General features: G+C 37.6%; 1 protein-coding gene across 1 annotated transcript; it reads right to left on the bottom strand.

Moving 5' to 3' along the window:
* Positions 1–3974: 3974 nt before the first annotated feature.
* LOC146169846 (armadillo-like helical domain-containing protein 2) lies at positions 3975–4697 on the bottom strand. The gene has a single exon (XM_083387611.1). It carries the CDS (start codon positions 4695–4697, stop codon positions 3975–3977), a length of 723 nt encoding a protein of 240 aa, XP_083243737.1.
* Between the last annotated feature and the right edge of the window lie 14787 nt (positions 4698–19484).

Raw genomic sequence — 19484 nt, 5'->3', positions numbered from 1 at the left:
AGCTGGAAACAGCGCATAACTAGAAACAAGTAAAAGAAATAACTCAGGTTAAAACAACCAGATACCCTAAGAGCAAATTTCCTTCCCTATACTTATAGCCGCCTTGCAAAAACACCAAATAATCCTGTTTCCACAATCTGGAGCCAATGTGTTTCGCAACGGAATGTTAATTTAGCATAACAACACATTTCACTGATACACATGAAATTGCGAAATCTTTGCACCAGCCATTACACGTTAGCCGTTGGCACGTTGATATTTAATTGCCAATAATAATGATTAAATGTAGTGTTTCGCAAAGCACCAGTAATTGGTCGCCCGAACAAACGCTGACATTTCACAAAACAACAGTGGAGTTATTAAGCCTACGAAAAAGAAAAAAGCTTAAATGCGATGGTCGACACACTTAATGATAAAAAAAAAGTTTTTTTTTTAAAACACGTTTTAAAAACATAACTTAAGCTGGACGTAAAATATAATCAAAGACTTTTATAAAGTAGTAGGTGATAACTTTCATAAATCTGTCGAAATTTTAACTGTGACACCGATTAGCTATTTTCAAAACTAGCGATTGGCTAACTTATATATCATGTATAGCCTTGTTATTTCACAATAAATTTGAATTAAATTATGAGTCATTTATAATAAAAAACACACTTTGCAATTGATTAGCAAATACTTACATTTAGATTGGCCATGCTACGTTGAGTAACAGGCGAAGAAAAATCAAATATCCCGGTGTTCATGTAAGAAGGGCTGCTTATACTCGGCGACTGCAGCAGATTAGGTGATTGCGCAGTCGAAGTGACTAAATTTTGTTGGACCGTATTCTGTTTCGGCGTTGTTGGCCTTTTAAAACAAAACAAAGATTATATTTATTAAATATAGAGTTTAATGTTTTATATCTATATTGACCCCGTTGTATTCTTTCAGGCTACCGCATATTAAATATTTGAACAGTATTCTGGTAACTAATGTTTTACTATAGGATAAAGTAAAATTCCAAAAAATATGTTTACTGAATGCAAAAACTTTTTACCACTTTTTCTTTCATTTTGACATGTAGAGAAACCTTAAAACTTTAACCCATGCAGTGACTTTTAGCTCGAAAGGTAAATATGTCAAAACATGGTAGGTTAACAACTGGAGGTAACCAAACTTCTTAACGTCTAACTCTAAGTAGTTTTCGCACTATTACCTAAAAATTTCTATGAACGTTTCACTTTCAAAGATTTTACTTGTTCGAGCATGGTAATGACGTCGTTTTGCATCGAATCGCGGTATTTTTGTCCAAAATATCGTTTATCGGAAGACCCCATGCATAGCTTTATGTAGTGCAATAAAAGGGCGACACGCTGGCCCTAAAAACTAAATAACAAACGCACAACAACACACAGCATTGTCATTCAACTATCTTCTGCAAATTTATTGACTTCAAACCGATCTTGCGTTTTCTTGGCGACTTTTGTTCAAAATATCGGGTATCGGAATACCCCTTGCGTAGCTTTATGTAATATGGAGTGCAGTAAAAGGCTCACACAGTGGTCTTTAAACTATCAGGGATATCCGATACCGATATTTTGGATAAAAGTATCGCGATCCGACCCGATCCGATACCATGTGACGTCACTACTACGCTTAAACAAACAGAATAAATTAAAATTGAAATTAAAACGTTCAAGAGTAATTTATTTTGGCTTATTACGCCCAAATTTGCCTTACAGTTAAGCAGTTTACCTTGAGTTGTTAATCAACTGCTTTAAAAGTAAAAAAAAACTGCGTTTGATTATATCTTGGCTAAAATTCTTCGGATCGGCACCGATACCGTCCTAGTATCGAATGAGTACCGATACTACCACTTAGCATTGGGTATCCTCTCTGATCCGATATTATCAGGCATTCCCAACTGTAATATAGCTTAATACAAATAGCAAATCCAAATCTAGGTCGGGTAAATCGATATCATGTTTAGTAAAATAGTTCGCATTAATTTTTTTTAGGAAACGTAAAACGAGGTGTCCCAGCAAACACAGAAGTAAAAACTTGCGCGAAATCCCAGCCTATTTCAAAACGCCAAGCATTTTTCTCGTTAATTTAGCTTGTTGTCCACTTACCAGTTGGTTTGTGGCGTGCCAGGAGTTACCGAACGTTTGATGGTCATCTTTTGCGTGTGCTCTTTCAATATCTCATCTATGCGGTGGTCCAAATATGCCACTTCAGTTGAAGTTAGGCCATCACGTCTGTAAAACATGGCAAAACTTTATAAAACATTAAAATTACAGGTACCCCATGAAAATTTTAAATAGTCCTAACAGTTTTCTATCTAGAGACTTAAGGTTAAGCTCGTAAAATACCAGGTAACATTTTTTGTGACACCTTCTGTTCCCTAACGTTTGTCAGAGAAACATGTTCGGCGTTTTAGACAGAAAAATAGTTTGACCAAATGTTAGGCAGGATAAGATATGACGTAATGCTTACTGCAGCTATTTATTTAAGTTAGGGTGCTGGTTAGCGTTTTGGGTGGGTCAAGTATTATTATATTTATTCTCCTAGGTAGGTCAATAGATGAATAAAAATACATACTATTATTAAATTAATAATTTAATAATAATTTTAATAATTTAATAATACTTATTATTGGTTTTATTGTTGCGAGTATCTGCATTAAGCATTACGTCATATCTTATTCTGCCATGAACTCAACATTTGGTCGAAGTATTTCCTAAGAAATTACATGAAAAACACTTTTACACTGAAGCTTTTTTAGGAAAACATGATACATAAAGGAATGTCTTTTAACAAATCTGGCTGTTACGACCTTACCAGCTTTTAATTATTGTAAATATAAAACGAGAAGTTTTTTCACATTTTCAGGATTTTCACCTTGAAAGTGCTAAGGTTGCCTACTAAAAGCGCGACTTTTCAACAAGATAAACACACTAAATCACAAAAATTACTTCATTAACCAAGTTTGTACCCTGTTAAGTGGAGGGACTAATTTTACAATAGTTGGAGAATAAGAAAGCCAAGCAAACATCTAAACCTCTAACATACGAACCTTGTCTCTTGAGGTGCGCTTGTACTTTGAACCACGTTCGACAGTCCAAAGTAGTCGTTGAAACGCAAAAACGGCTTGTCCATTTTGTCGGTAAAATCAGAAGCAAATAAGCCTAACAGTTTAACTTGATACTGAACTGAAAAAGTTGTTTTGACTGATATTTTAGGCGCCGTAACAGAAAAGACAAAGGGCGTTTGTGACGAACATTCGAGAAAAAGAAATTGCGCCCTAGCGTTGAAAAGAGGCTCTTAGATTTATTGCTGATTGCGCAAAATAAGTTCTACTAGACTTGTAGACTTCGTCTGTCTTCGCGTCTTTTAATTAAAAGGTTGCATGTGATGGTACAAGCACGACTTGGACAAAGTTAACCAAAATAAGCTCAGGTTCTTTTTTATTTCGTTTGATTGTTTACCTAATTGAAATAGTTGTACTGTTAATGTTGGTTGTTTACAATTCTAAGTAAATAGTAGTCTAATATCCAATGAATCACTAAAATAGGTTAAAGTTAAAGTGAAAAAAGTCCAAAATATGTTTTACTATTTGCAGAAACTTTTTACCACTTTTTCTTTCATTTTGACATGTAGAGAAACCTTAAAACTTTTACCCATTTTGCAATTTTTAGCTCGAAAGGTAAATATGTCCGAACATGGTAGGCTAACAACTGGAGGTTACCAAACTTCTTAACGTCTAACTCTTAAGTAATTTTTTGTACTATTACATATAAAAATATCTTCGAACGTTTCACTTTCAAAAAAATTGCTTGTTTGAGCATGGTAATGACGTCGTTTTGCATCGAATCGCGGTACTTTTGTTCAAAATATCGTTTGTCGGAAGACCCCATGCAAAGCTTTATGTAGTGCAATAAAAGGGTGGCCCTAAAAACTTAATAACAAACGCACAACAACACACAGCATTGTCATTCAACTATCTTCTGCAAATTTATTGACTTCAAACCGATCTTGTGTTTTCTTGGCGACTTTTCGGTGTTCTCTTCCGGCGCCATTTCTCCCTTGGCCGCCGGCCCGACCGGTTCCAGGCCGGTCAGCTTGAGGACCACGTCGGCGTAATTGTGCCGGAACCCGGACCAGGCACCCTCGGCCGCTTTTCGCAAATTTCCGTGCAAGGCGATGTCATTTTTAACGCTCTGTAGGCTTCTTATGTTATCCAAGGCTAGACAATAGATGCAGTAAATTGCCCAGCACTGTACACCTTCGCTGGTTTTCGACACTATATCAGCAACTATAGATAACAAACCCTTCTCAAAGGCTAGGTTCTGATGTTCGGCGTGGTTGACTGTGATTGTGCTGAGCGCTTTGAGGATTGCAAGCTTAATGTCGTACCGAACTTCAGCGCGGCTTAGCAATTCGGCAAACTTTTCAATGTAGGTGCCGGCGCACTTGTTAGCCGGCGGTCCTCCTGTATAAGCAAGCGAACCGATTAAGTCGATGGCTTCCGCCAAGGCGCCAGGTGTTATTAGGTCTTCTTCGTACATTTCAAGGCTCCTAGCTGCCCGAATGATGTCCCTTTTATAGAGGTTCTTTTCGTTGTCCAGCAGCGAGTCGTCTGCGTCTTCTGGCGAAAGGAACTTTAGAACCGTGCCGATTCGGCGAGAAAGTCGCCTCGCGAAAGAATTAAACATGTTTTATCGGGATTTTTTTAACGTAAGCTACGATTTAGTTAATTTAAAAAAAAATTTGTGCAAATTCGTAGCCTTAGAAACTGCTGTTATTAACCTGAATTGTGACGTCACAAAGCGGCAGGTTTGGAAATGTTTTGTTTTTACAGAAAGTTGGAAAAAACAGTTTGCGTTGTCGACCAAAATATACATGGATTTTCGACCTTTGATTTTGATTTTACTTGCAACGCGATTAGGTACGTATTTCAGTATTTTGTTTTCTTTTAACTATGATATTTCGGTAACATTTTTGAATTTGCTATGTGCACTTATTTTTATTTTTTGAAACCATGGGTAGCCTACTATTGTCAAGCAATAAAGCAAATTAAGCTGTTATTCGTTAAGTTATAAGCATTTTGTTTGATTATCTCAACTTAATTTAGTTGTCTATGGACTTCAGGTGCAACTATGGATTGGTTATACCAAATTATAAGGCGTAATAAAATACGACGTTTAAAAGCCAACAATCTTTTTTTTTAAGTTTAGGATTAGGACTTTTTAGGGAGTTGGTCTAGAATCCCCCCCCCCCCCTTTTGTTTGAATAAAAGTAACGAAATGAGTTGTCAAAAATGAAATTGCAAAGAACAAATATACATGGGGTACTAAATATAATAATATTAATGCTTGATCCACCTGAACCCAAACTCGCACCCCAACCCAAACGATGTTGGCAATATAAACCCCCGGACGAAAATGTGGTAGGATTGTAAACCAGCGCCCTTTTCAGATTAACGACAACACTGGTTTAAAATAATCCTTAAGAGTTAACAACCTACCTGTATATTTACGCCATATTTAGAATTATCGCAAGCGCAAGACATGACCACCCTCACGTTATCAATACACTACGGTGACTTGGAACTGTACAGTCACCAGTTCAACGCAGACAGCGTTCTCAACCCCTACGTCGTCAAGGGGTTGAGGGCAGGCCACCAGTACACTTTCTCAGCACGCACAGACCAGCCGGCCACCTACTACTTCTGGTACTTGGGAGTAAGCCAGACCAACTACCAGCAGTCGTTCAAGCACGTTGTTTCAGACCTAGGAAAGCACCGCATTCTTTGTAGAGTCGGAAATGATGAAATGCATTTGGACGGAGGGATATTCTACGAGGTTTTTGCACCAACCGTTGTGCGTTTGAATGAACTAGCGCCAGTGGCTATTGGAGCAAGTGTACTTTTCAATGTCGACTACTACACCATTTACAGCACTTCGAATGTCTTCGATTTGGCAGTCGATTTTAAGCTGTTGAAGGATTCGGAAAACGAAGAGAAGCTTGTGAATACGAAAATCCCGCTTAACTGCGTCAAGAAATCGGTAAAGTAAAGATTTGCGTAACTTCTATTTCTACTAAAAAGTGCATCAGGTTAAATATATAAACTGTTGCTACCAGGCATGGTAATATAAATCAAAAAACAGCTCCTCTGGTAAGTGTAATTGTTAACCAACGTTTCGGCAACCTATACAAGCCGCCTTCGTCAGGGTGATTGACACTGAGGCAGTCGCTAATTATTTCCTTATCGTTTTGTTGCTCGCGTTTATTTCTGCTTTTCGCTTTCCATTTATTGTACGAGCGTTCAGTGTCAATCACCCTGACGAAGGCGGCTTGTATAGGTTGCCGAAACGTTGGTTAACAATTACACTTACCAGAGGAGCTGTTTTTTGATTTATAACATCAAGTTAAATGTTTGTTAACATACACAACAAAAATATATTTTCGGCGAAATATCTTTCTGTTTAAACATGTTATAAAATTATGTCTTTGTGAATACTAAATATTTGCTAAATTTTTTTTTTGCTAAAATCGTCTGAATAAGGAATATTGGTGGGTAATGGGTGGGGTTAGAAAATGGGTTAGGGGTTGAAATTATTAGGGGAGTTAGCGATGTACTTAGGGGTGGGGTTTCGGGTTAGGTAAAAGGTTGTTCCGGTCTGATTCTGACCATTTAGGTCTTATTCCGAACAGTGTTTTGATGTTGTTCTTATTTCGGTCTTATAGCTGGAGTCCGCCAACTAATTTCCAAAAGACTATAGAGATTTCCGAAGGCATCCCATTGTATAAATAACTAGAGCTTATTAAATATCCGATTAAACCATATTTGCTGTTTTAGGTTACTTATGAGGGAAACAAATACTATTTTCATTGCATTGCTTCGTATCGGTGGTCCTTTTCAGACAGGGGCCTATATTCCGTCGCTGTGGAGATCAAACAAGAGGTAATATGTTGTTTTAACTAGAGATAGACCGATATATCGGTTTACCGATAATATCGGCCGATATTTGGCTTCTACCGATATATCGGTATCGGTAAATGTAGGCCGATACTTTTGCCGATATTTTAGAACAAAAATATGATATAATTTTTCCTGTACAACAAACAACTTGTCAATTTTTTTATGGAAAACATTTTGGTTTTAGCATCACGCCAAGTTAATATGCAAAATAATAGTTTCATAATTAATAAAGGTATATAAACTAAAACATTATTAGGATTTCATTTTCAATTTATTCAAGTTTTGAACATTTCCCAGGTATATAAAAAAATCGGAATCGGTATCGGATATCGGTTGAAAAATTGTAAAACATCGGTATCGGTCCAAAAAATGGATATCGGTCGATCTCTAGTTTTAACTCGTAGCAAGGCTTCGGAGTCGGTTAAAAATTACCCAATTAAGTTATTCTCCTGAATCCGCATCCGATTCCGGCCAAATGTAAGATTTTGTCGAGTCCCAAGTCGGTCTTCTACTCTACGGTCTGTACTTCAACCATTTACGTAACTAAAATAATGTAGATATTCAGCAATCCACTTGGAGGGGTGTCATATAATTCATCCACACCCACAATACGTCGTTGACATTTTCAACAATATGTGATTCCATCCTTACGATTTACAAGTTTTATGGCGTTAACTGTTTCGAAATTTGGTAATGCGCGTGTACACATCGGACTCTGGACTCGAGTAATCTTACGTATGTAGTCGTATTTAAGTCCCGAGTCCGACTCTGCAATCCTGACAGTTACAAAATTAGCAAATGTAACATGCCACTGACGAAGTAATGGCGCTGATACAGTTGTTTTTGCACAATAGCTGAAAATTTTACACAATCTTTTTATTTGCTTTGGCTTTTTAGTGTGCTTACCTTAAATCATGATAATACAATGTTAATATTCAGTCATCTTAACTAAGCGTTGGGTATCTTGTAGTTTAAATCGTTCAAATTTGGACGTACAGGATAGTTGTACAAATATACGATATTTAATTCAAACGTAGGCTTCCAAACTGAACCAATTGATGCTTGATTTTGTTCCTAACTTATAAACTATTACATTAAGTACCGAAAATAAGTTCTTCTGGTATTTATTTTTGCAAATAAATAAACAAATGAGCACCACGAGAACTTATTCTCAGAACATACTATGCCTGGAAACAACAACATTATCTATATTACACTAACCTTGCGATGTTCCTGTTAAAACGGCGCCCTTTATTTCTCTTCAGAAGGATACATTTATCACGCACGCTTGCGTTTTCCAAAACAAAAATTTTAAACTTAGTTCAGTTTAAATGCATTATTTCGTCTTTTTTTTGCAGGAGCAAAGCGCTACGACGAGCGTTGACGTTTGCGTGACCTCTGACCCCACATGCCCCCCTCCCCTACTACGAATTGAGGGTTCCACCTCTACGAAAAACTCCATGGAGCCTCAGGTCAGTGTTGGAATCTGGCCCTATATTGTATGCCGCAGGCCCTTAACCCAGTGGTTCCCGAACTTTCAAAAAAAAATTTCGAATTTATTTTGGTATGCAAATCAATAAGGCTGATTTAAAATCATACAAGCTCCTTAACCTTAACCTAAATATTTATCGAAGTTCTATTTTGTTTTTCGAAAGTTTAACCAATTTGGAAAGCAGGCTAACATGGAAAGTCTTGCACTTTACTAATACTGTCCAGAACCAATTGTAAATGAACTATAGCTTTGTTTTCGATCTTATAATGTACGGACGCTGTGGGGTACTTAGGGTGCCCAGAGCATTCCTATAGTAGAAAGTTTGGGTACTCATACCTAAAAAATGCAGATAAATCTCCATGCAAATACTTTATATTTCTGTTGATGCGTACGATTTGAGGTCATTTCCACATAAATTCCGACAGTTACGTAATTATTTCGCATAACTTCAGAGACATTTAGACTCTTTTCAACACGCATATAAACTTATATTTTCAGTGTGAATGTTGTGGTATTATATTTAGCGCAAAATTTTAAGAACCCCTGTGAAAAGCAAAAATCTGCGTCTAACTAATGGTCCGACTCTATATAATTTAGAGATCGACCGATATCACTTTCTCAGACCGATATCCGATACCGATTTTTTATATACTAAGGATAAGGCACTAAATTAAATTAATATAGTAAAATCCAAATGGCATTTCACTTTATCTAGCCTTCCCTTTGTTTATTTATCCATTATTTTGCGTATTAACATTGCACGATGCTGAACGATTTGTTGGGGGGCAAAAGTAAGAAACTTGTTTATTGTTAGGAAATTTTTAGGTAAAACATCGGCTGAAATTTACCGATACCGATGTATAGGTAGGATCGAAATATCGGCCGATATTGTCAGTAACCGTTTTTTATCGGTCCATCTCTAATATACTTCCACCTTAGGTCGTGTACCGCGTTAGCGAAGCGATTCGTCTCTTCGGCGAAATCGTTCGCTCGACTTGCCTCGATACTTCAACTCCAGGTGGAACTCGCTTCTCATTCTCATGGAACGTGATCGCAGCAAACGCCTTCTTGCAAATTGCGGCGCCGCTTAATCCACAGAACCTGAAAGGTGGGTCGCAACTTTCATCGGGCGTGTTAATTGTCAGTCGGGTTTCGGATAATATCGGATCGAACCCGATAAACTATGCCAGTACGGCCATCCGTCCGATACCAAAAGTGGTATCGGTGCCGATCCTATATCAAACAGATATCTCCGTTTTTTTTTTGTAAATTGCAAATCGCAGTGCAACGCAGCGGTTTCTTTTTAAAAGTTGATATTTATATAAAAAAATATATACACAAAAAATTGTCAGTCGACTGTTAACAGTAAACACGTTCAACTTCTTTATCAGAAGTGGAAAAAGTCGAGCTCCCGCATGAGATCAAGACAGAAGAAGTGAACAACCTCCATCTACCAGCCACCACCTTCCCCCCTGGCTCTTACGTCGTCGTGTTTTCCGGCACCGAGAGCCCGTTCTGCGGTGACCGTCCTGTGTTCACGCACAGCTCTTTAAAGCTGGAAATTTTGCGCAAAGAGCTTCGCGCTGTTATCGGTAAGTTTGTGAAGTACAACGTTTTTTTAAACGCTTATATGTTTTGCAGTAACTTAGTAAGCCAGTGGTTCTCAAAACTTCTTTTGTAACGTATTTTTCTTGCGATGCACCCAGCGATATTTACTAATTTTTACTAAAAGTTCGTACACGAAAGCCAATTTATTTTTTGTGGCGTTTCGATACCAAATTAATTTTAGCATTTTAGCCATAATTTGCATTTAAACGCAGCGATTCTGCCATGAAAGGTGAGATTAAAAAAGTGGTAGGTTAATAACAAAACTTCCTACAATTTTGTCTTTATAGCGATATAGTCTTAAAAAATGTCTTTAAATGTTTAACTCGCAATGTTTATTCCAGCGTATAGTAATGGCGTAGTTTTTTTTTTATATATATATATAGGGTTTATTTTATATCCCTGTCGCTAGGGAAACAACTTCTCCATTTAGCAAACGAATGCTGAACTAGGTTGGGTAATGCGTAAGCAATTAACCCAACATAGGACCAATTACATGCTGTAGTAACAATTACATTCACATTGTGATTAGTATCTTGCAAATGGATTGACTTTCATAAAATTTGTGCACCTTACTACTAAGAAACCTTTGCGAACCTTACTACTTAGAAACAAAGTATACATACGTAGTATACCAATGATCAATAAAGTTGCATTTCCTATATCGAAATACCTTTAGTCAAATCAAAACGTAAACACTAATAAATAAAACATTGATCGGTTTAGGATGCGATTCACCCAGCAAAGCGTTACTACACTACTACACACATAACCTTAATGGCGTAGTTTGCTATCGGATCAGATAGCGGCACTTTTTAAAATATGGTTATCGTAATAAAATATCAAGTATCGGACATCCCAAGTGATGTATACTGTTTTTTTTTCAGCTGGTGGAAGCTTCAGAGAGTGGCGACAGTCGTCACGCGGTGTCGCCCTTGAGCTCGACGCCTCTCCATCATTATCTGGGGTTAGCGATTCGAACGATGTCTTTGTCACTTGGTTTTGCACAATATTCTATCGCACGGACGGGTTTACAGGTAAGATATGTTATTTACAATGACCCCCCAATAATAAATTTACTCTAAAAACAATTTCGACTAAGTTAACTGTGAATTCAGTTAATTACAGTTCGGTTTGCTTTTAGTGTTTTTTACCAACCCGGCAATTTAAAAACTACTCGGATAAGAGAAAAACAATAACCTCTATTTTCTTTTTAATCTGATCAAAATAGAATGAAAAAAAGTAAAAAAATGTAAAGGTAAAATTAACCAAGTTTAATTCACAGACTGTTTCGTTTTCAAATACCCATGTTTTGGATAAAACAAGTTCATGTTTGTTAGAACAAAATTAAAGTGCGAAAATATGTATAAAACGTGTAATAATATTGCGAGGATAAATGGCTCTCAAACCTTTTAACGTTGTCAATATAGAACATAGCGGGACAAGTTATCATGTCAAACAATTGATGTACAACTACCAATATCTTAGTACAGTGGTTCTCAATCGGGGGTCCACGGACCCCTGGGGGCCGCAAAACGTGTTCAGGGGGTCCGCAAAAACTTCTAAATGTACCTATGTAAATTTAAATACCGCTGGCATATATACCTAATCACAATTTAACATGTTGAAAATCACATTGAGTGTGACGTTGCACTTTCATTGTGATGTAACACAAATAGATTGTAAAATGGAAGGCAGCATTACAACAATTCACATGTACTGGATTTTGGTTGATGCTATCATTCGCAAATGATATGGCATTGTGTAAAACACAACCACTTGCTTCGTAGATGCAGCAGCAGAAATCACATTAAAATAAACGTGTCATAACGTAATTTGTTGTTGTCTGTTACTTTACTCAACATAAGGTTGACTATACGCAGATGTACCGAATTATTAAAAAGAACTAAACGCAGGTATTACACTAGAAAAATGTAAGGGGTCCACGACTATCTAAAAGCATCAAAAAGGGGCCACGGGTAAAAAAAGGTTGAGAACCACTGTCTTAGTACAATCGTTCACTATGACCAAGCCTTACATTAATACCTCAATCTGTAACATTCTTGTTTTAGAAAAATCCAAGCCGTGTTTCGGAAGTAACTCCAAACTAACCGACCAAGAGGAATTTGTCACGTTTACCGAGTCCAACTCTGTTATTTCACTGCGTGGCGAGCAATTCCCTGAACGGCAGGACGAGTACACCTTCACTGTGGTGCTGCAGCGACGGTCGGATAACGAAACTTCAAAGTATAAGCAAGTTGTGAAAAGAGTCTGGCCAATGTCACTGTCTTTGCCACGTGAGTTTACTTTTTACATGTCCTAGCTTGGCGTCTTTCTTTGTGTATCTGAGTTAGGGTTGTGACGAATTTGGTACGACAAAAAACGGGTATTAACTTTTTTAATTTGCCCTTTGGTGAGTACAAGTGTTGCACAAAATGTTTTATCGTTCGTCGTGTGTTGTTTTCGCCATATGTTCACCATTGCGTTGTCACTCACTTACCTTTTCTTGCCTTTCCACTTTTGCACCTCACCTTTCACGCTTTATTTCCTATCTTATCACGTTTTCCGTTGGCACCTAATAATCAGTTACGTTTGACACAGACACCATTTCGTTCTCTCGTTGTTGTGTTTCGCGTGGTCGAAATCGAATGTCTAGTTTACTTTTTAGCAAGCCTTAGCGTATGTATAGCGCCTTTCTGTTCTTCTCTGAGTTTGGGATGCGACTAATTCAGCAGGAGTAATACCTATAGAGTATAGATAGACAAACAATACGAGTATCAACTTAATTCTATTTTTTTGGTTTGGCCAGTAAATAACATTTCACTGCGGTTTAAAACGCAATAAAATATAGTTCAGACTAAAACTCAAAATATATTACTATTTGAAAATGAAAAAAGACATATTCAACACGTTCAAAATGATACCTTCTTCTGTATTGAATATTCCTACTATTATATTATTCCTATAAGTTGTTACTCAGAAACTCCATTTAGCAAAATTTCCTACGAAATAATTCATTGTTTTGAACAGTGGTACAACTTTCAATAACCTGCCTTTCCAACTGCCGAGAACAGGCGGTCAAGGGCAAACCTGTGACCTTGCAAGCGAACTGCACCGGATGTGACGTCATCGGATACGACCTCGAACACAGATGGAAAGTGACCGGGCCTGGCAAAGCTAAGGTATACTCCGCTTAAAAAGCCCGATAATATTGGATCGGGACTGAGACCCGACGCTAAGTGGTAGATTCGGTACTCGTCCGATACTAGGGTGGTATCGGTGCCGATCCGGTACCAAATAATAAAGGTATGTCCGATAATATCGCATCGGAGCGATGCGCGATACCAAGTGATAGTATCGGTGCCGATCCGATGCCAAATTTCCATTAGCTATACCCTTATAGTTCGCGATCTAAGGCAGCAACTGGAACTTCAAAAGTAAATATATTATAAATAGTAAGTAAACAAATTAGGGTCAACTAAGCTTCTTCAATTAAAACCAGAAGTTGGCGTAATAATCTGACGAAAAGTGGAAATTAACTTTTATCGATTTTGCTTGTTTGCCCATACTAATGACGTCATTGGATTTCGGATTCGACGGCCCCAGTTTTATTTGGACTGTTCCCGACTCATCTTTCTTGTAAAGTTTTTGTATGGGGCCGAGGAAAAAGTAAAAAATTGCAATTGCTATCAGAGATGATTAACGGTAGCAAATTGTGCTGCTTAGGACTCAAATACAAAAACTACAGCTTTTTTATTGGAAGTGTTTCATACTCTTGACATTTTGGTTTTTATAAATGTCGTGCTTTGCTATTGTTTTCTATTGATCAACAGTAGGCTACATGACGCGAAACACAACTCTTCTGTATTATATTTATATATTTTTTTTTTAAAGCCGACGATTTCGTTTCTGCCTGATTCGTCTGACTTTTCCAACTTCGAACTTTCAGCAAACGATTTAGAAAAACCTGGAACGTATGACGTCGAAGTCGAGGTGGCAATAAATAACCAAAGTAAGTATGCATTTCAAGATATTTTGATCTTTTAAGACTACCAGTCTACCACATATATTTTAAAGTTGCGTACATGTACGAACAAGTAGGAAAAAATATCTTTTACGCATTTTCTTTATTATTATTCTGTCATTTTCACGCGTTTGTTATGAAGGTTTTCCTTTTGATATAACGACTGGGCGTTTGAATGTAATCAACGCATGCGCGCCACTAATTTTGTATTAGATCATTGTACTTAACATGGTAGGTCCTGTTGTATGTTTCCTGGGACACTAATTTTCTTCTTCTAAGCTAGTAAGCTTTTCCGTTTTCTGCCGATAGGATAAGCTATTCATTTCAGGCGCTTTAAACTTTAAGGCTGTGTTTAGTTGCAACCCTGGCTGTTTTTAGAAAAATTGAAGGCAGTAGAATTGTGGTATGTTCCTTAAAACAGTTTACCTGCTTTCTATGTAAATTTAGGTCGATGTACTGCGCAATATTGTTAAAAATCATATAACATTGTCCCTTGACTTTGACATAACTTAAAGTGTAAATACTTTACCGGTGATTGACCTCGACAAACAGAACATATATTTAAACTGAAATTTGACTGCTATTTGTTAAAAAACGATTTTCCAAATTTCATTGGCAAGGACTAATGTTAGTTTTTGAAACCTTGACTTGGATTTAAGGTGTTTTAGATTGACTCGAATCTGACTTTAGTATTATCTGAATGACTTCACTTCGACTAAACTTATTTTCCAAATAGCCTATTTTGTTATTATGTGAAGCTGCAAGAGATTTCACATAGACTCAGTTTGTTTTGCAAATGACTAATTTTAAACTAACGAAGTGCTCAATGAGTTATGTAGGATCTTGGTTATTTGTAAAAGGGGTTAGCTTACACTAAAGGTGAGTTCTTTAAAACGACCTGTTAATTTGAAACGTTCAAAATGCTACCTACGTCCATATCGGCTTTGATACTCGTATACCACGTTGTAACTAAACCTTCAACCATTATGCTAAAAACTAGAGTTGAACTTGTTTAATATTGCCTAAGAGTTTTATCTAGCAACTTTTTTTTAAAGAGGAATTGGTTCCACTAAAGGTACTTTAAAACGACCAGTTAATAACGTTTAAAATGCTACCTACGTTTATATGGGTACTGATATTTCTATACAACGCCATAACTAAAACTTCCAACCATTATGCTCACAACTAGTTATTGCCAATGAGTTATCTTTAAAAACTTGGTTATTTGTAAAAAAGAATTAGCTTAAGACTAAACTAAAGGTACTTTAAAACGAGCTCTAAACAACGCTTTTTTTCACAGTCGCATCAACGGCCAGATACAGCATCGAAGTAGCCCGAGGCCCTAGGCCTGGAATTTGCCAAGTTTGGCCACGCACCGGTGTGGCGCTAGAGACGCACTTCCGGATGGAGTGCCTCAACTTCCGGGATGATGAGAAACCAATGGCGTTCGCGGTGGAAGCGTCGAGCGAAGATCCGCGAAAGAATCGCGAAGATGGAAGCGTTTTGCTGCATCGAGGAACCTCTAACATTATCGAAGGTTGAAAAATTTAAAGCGGTGTTTCTTAACCTTTTTAAACCATTCTAAATCTATATATTGCATATATATATATAAGTATATTTATGGAATCGAAAACCATTGGCAGCAGGCTTCTGTTTATCGATCACTGTTCCGCTGACGCGCCTATATAAACAAGTTAAACCCAAAGTTTAAAAAACGGAGTAAAACCAGAAGCAGTCAATTTCAAAAGACTATATATTTCGCATATACTGGCATCGTCAGTGCCTTAATTCTAACAAATGATTCGATCTGACGATGGCAGTATGGGCGAAATATATATTCCTTTAAAAAATGTTTATTAACTTGTCGTGATGCTAAAACCCAATTTTTGAACAAAAATAAAAAAAGTTGTTTGTTGTACAGAAAAACTTGTATCATATTTTCGTACTAAAATATCGACCAAAGTATCGGCCTACATTTACCGATGTATCGGCAGAAGCCAAATATTGGCCGATATTATCGGGAAAACGATATATCGGTTTATGTCTAAACGAAATAATTTGTTTTCTCTTCCCAGACATCCTTTTACCAGCTGGATCCGCGGAGTTCGGCAACCGCTTGAACCTTCGAATCACAGCCACCAACAGAAGAGGCGACTCGACAGTCAGCTCCTACTATTTGGTGGTCAAGCAACCGGAGCTAGACAACTTCGAGAGTTCCATGGAAAAATACGTTCTAGGTTAGTGGTGTCCAACCCGGGGGTAGGGGGTCGTAAGAGGTTGATTGGTGGTCGCCTTGTAAAATTTGTCAAACGAAAAACTGACAAGAAAAAAAGAACAATATATACTAAAAAGCTTAACAGTATATAGAAGGAACAAGCTCCAGCTGTCTTTAGACCATTTACCTAACCCATCGTTACGATTTAAACGCAAAACTCACATTTTTATTTTTTGAAATAAACTTTAATTATTGTTGCGTGCTTCTTGGTTAAATCCGAATATTCTTGCCAAATTTTGACACAGTTTCTCTAGTAATGTAAACATTATGCCAAATTTAGGATTGTAATGTGTTTGATATGTAATTTACCAAACTTTGGGTCGCATGGTTTTTGTCAAACTGTAAAGGGGATCTCGACGACAGAATAGTTGGGAAACACTGTTCTAGGTGATAAAATTAATGGTTGGGGGTCTTGTATAATATCAGTGTTCCTTCAATGACCAATTTGTATTGCTTTTAATCGGATGAGCAGTTGTGGTGGAAGTAAGTCAAAATTATTTTTGGGTAAAATAATTTTATTTTGGAAATATTATCGCTAATAAAATGTTCTTTTTTACCAGGTCATGCACTATTGCTAATCCATTCCGCCATCTTCTTAAATGTTTTTAAATTAGGCTTTTAGTTGCACATTTGTGCATTACATTGATCGATAACCCCGGGTTTTCTTAGGTTACTTGTTTTATACGTCCCGGTATGACGTAATTTTGTGACGTCATCTCTGAAAATTTCATGCGTTAGGAAAATTATTCTACCTTCATCCCTGATGATCAGTTAGATGCAGCGTTTTCTACTTGAGAATGTATTTCTTTTTAATGTATTATAATTAAAAATCTCACTAAGCTGGGTGACTTAGTATTTCAAGTTTAAGCAAAGCATTACCTAATAGCATACTAGAGCATGGATTTTAATATTCTAAAAAACGTCTTCGGTTTTTAATATTTTTTTTATTTATCTCTATTTGATTAAAATACGATACCTAAAAAAACAGTTAGGCGTTTCATCTAATTTTTGATATCACATTGTGTGTCCAAAGGTTTTTCACAAAACTTATTTGTGCAGGTGAACATTCTCAAATGCGCCATTTGGCGAAGAGTGGCAACATTGACGCGTTAATCAGCCTCGCTACTTCTGTGCTGGCCGTTGTTGAACAACAAACCACTGAAGGTAATAGCATAATGGCCAACTGTCGGTCGCATTAATACGTGGCAAGTCAAAATTAAGTGACTTCACAAGAAACTGCAAATTCTTAACGTAAAACTCAAAATCCTAAAATAAAGTAGAAACATAGAGTGTAGGTTAGGGCTGGGGCTGTTTTTTCCCGTTGACCAAACATGTAGTCGGGAATATCTGACTTATATAAGCGGTTTCCCTCGGCAGGATTTTACTGGATTAGTTAAGGCATCCACAGGCAGTTACCTTATTAAAATAGCAAAAGCAATGCATCTTGTTACAATTCCATCGCCTTGAACGTATGGGTGTGAAAATAAATCAGTCGTGTTTTTTTTTAAGTAAAAGTAACTCGTTATTTTAGATTTAGTTATGAAGAAAAAAAAAACAGGTTTCCCTAGGAAAAAAAGGGCAGGATTCTACTTAATTATTCAAGGCATCCAAGGAGCCAGGTTGCCTTATTCAAAGAGAAAGAGTGTTTACCGTTTCTGAGCAGAGCAAGGCCCACAAGCCGAAGTGGTCAGTTCCACGGTCATACAAATCGCCTCTCGCTTGGCCGAAGTCAAGGTTGCTTCGCTGGAGAACGCGTATCAAGTGGCTTCGACACTGGAGGGCGCTACGCGGGTGATCCAGCAACAGAAATCACCGCCGATGCAAAACCACTGGATGAGGTGATGTTTTGTGTGGTTTTAGTAAAACGACTTTATTCGATAGTAATGAGTTTAGGGTGGTGCTTCCCAATTTTTTTGTTCTCGCGACCCCTTGAGTTATAATTGGCAAAAATTGGCAAAATTCAAATTGGGAAAAAATCTAGACGGATTGTATCAACATTTGGCTAAAATGTCCGGATATAAGGATGCACAACAAGCTTTAAAGTTACGGTCTGAGCGTCCGTTTATTTAATTAGACACTGTTTGGCTGATGCTACGCTTGATTCATTAATGGAGGAGTGTATTGGTGACGTCATAAACACGCCGGTGATAAACACTCCAGGAAGTTTTGTAAATTCAAGATTACCAAAGCTGACAAAACCGCAATTAAAATTACGTGAAAGTATAAAGAAGTGACGAAATACGTCACTATAACTTCAAACATTCCTATATTTGCAGAATAAGTTGCAACTTAGCAATGTTAAAACATTAGTCAGCAACACGAAACGATTTTTTCGCCTTAGGTTCGTCACCGATACTCTGAATATCGTAAACTCAACTTCAAGCTTCGTAGCGGCCACCGCCGACCCCAAGAGTTTAAAGGTCATTGAGCTCGGTCTGACGTCACTGGCTCACCTCATGACGTCATCAGGCGCTGAGCGAAGCGCCCAAGAAGCAAGCGCCGTCTTGGCAATGCACGAATCTTTACTCGAGAACTTAGTAACTCTAGCGGGGAATAAGATTTTCAAACTCGGCCAAATTGAAACGATTAATATCGTGAGGGTGGCGCCCTCTACCGACCGCTTCGAAGTGGGCGTTGGCGACAGGCATGGGGGCGTGGCAATGCCGGCTGAACTTGTGAAGGGTGTGGCCGCAGCGGCAGTGTCCACCTTGTATTACAACCCGCTGCCCGCATTTGGACCTGATGATGCGTCAGCCGCTTTTCCGTCGCCTATACTACCAGTCATCAGCCTTTCGTTGTTTGGAAGTAACAGAAATGACGATAGTGGGGACGGTGGAAACAATTTGAGCGGTAGAAGCAAGAGAAACAGCGGTTATAACAACTATAGCAGAAGCAGCAGTTATGAAGACGCACCTTTTGAGAATGATAACAACTCAAGGCCGCCTGCCCAAGGTAAAGGTTCAAAGTTTATTTTGGATTTGCATATTTTAAACAAAACAAGGTTTATTGCAATGATTCTCAAAGTGTGTGCTGCTGAACTTTTTGCCATTTAAAAAAATAGTATATAATATTCTATTATAAACATGCGTGCAGACAAGCATGCGGGTCGTGAACCCATAAT

The sequence above is a fragment of the Ascidiella aspersa genome, chromosome 1 (genome assembly GCF_963924565.1).
Source record: "Ascidiella aspersa chromosome 1, kaAscAspe10.2, whole genome shotgun sequence".
In the NCBI taxonomy this organism is placed as follows: domain Eukaryota; kingdom Metazoa; phylum Chordata; class Ascidiacea; order Phlebobranchia; family Ascidiidae; genus Ascidiella; species Ascidiella aspersa.
Note: the sequence above shows the minus strand (reverse complement) of the source record. Positions and strands in the feature narration are given on the sequence as shown.

What these genes read in the sequence shown, in the direction of transcription:
- LOC146169846 (XM_083387611.1), bottom strand. Translation starts at nt 4,697, where the DNA reads ATGTTTAATTCTTTCGCGAGGCGACTTTCTCGCCGAATCGGCACGGTT.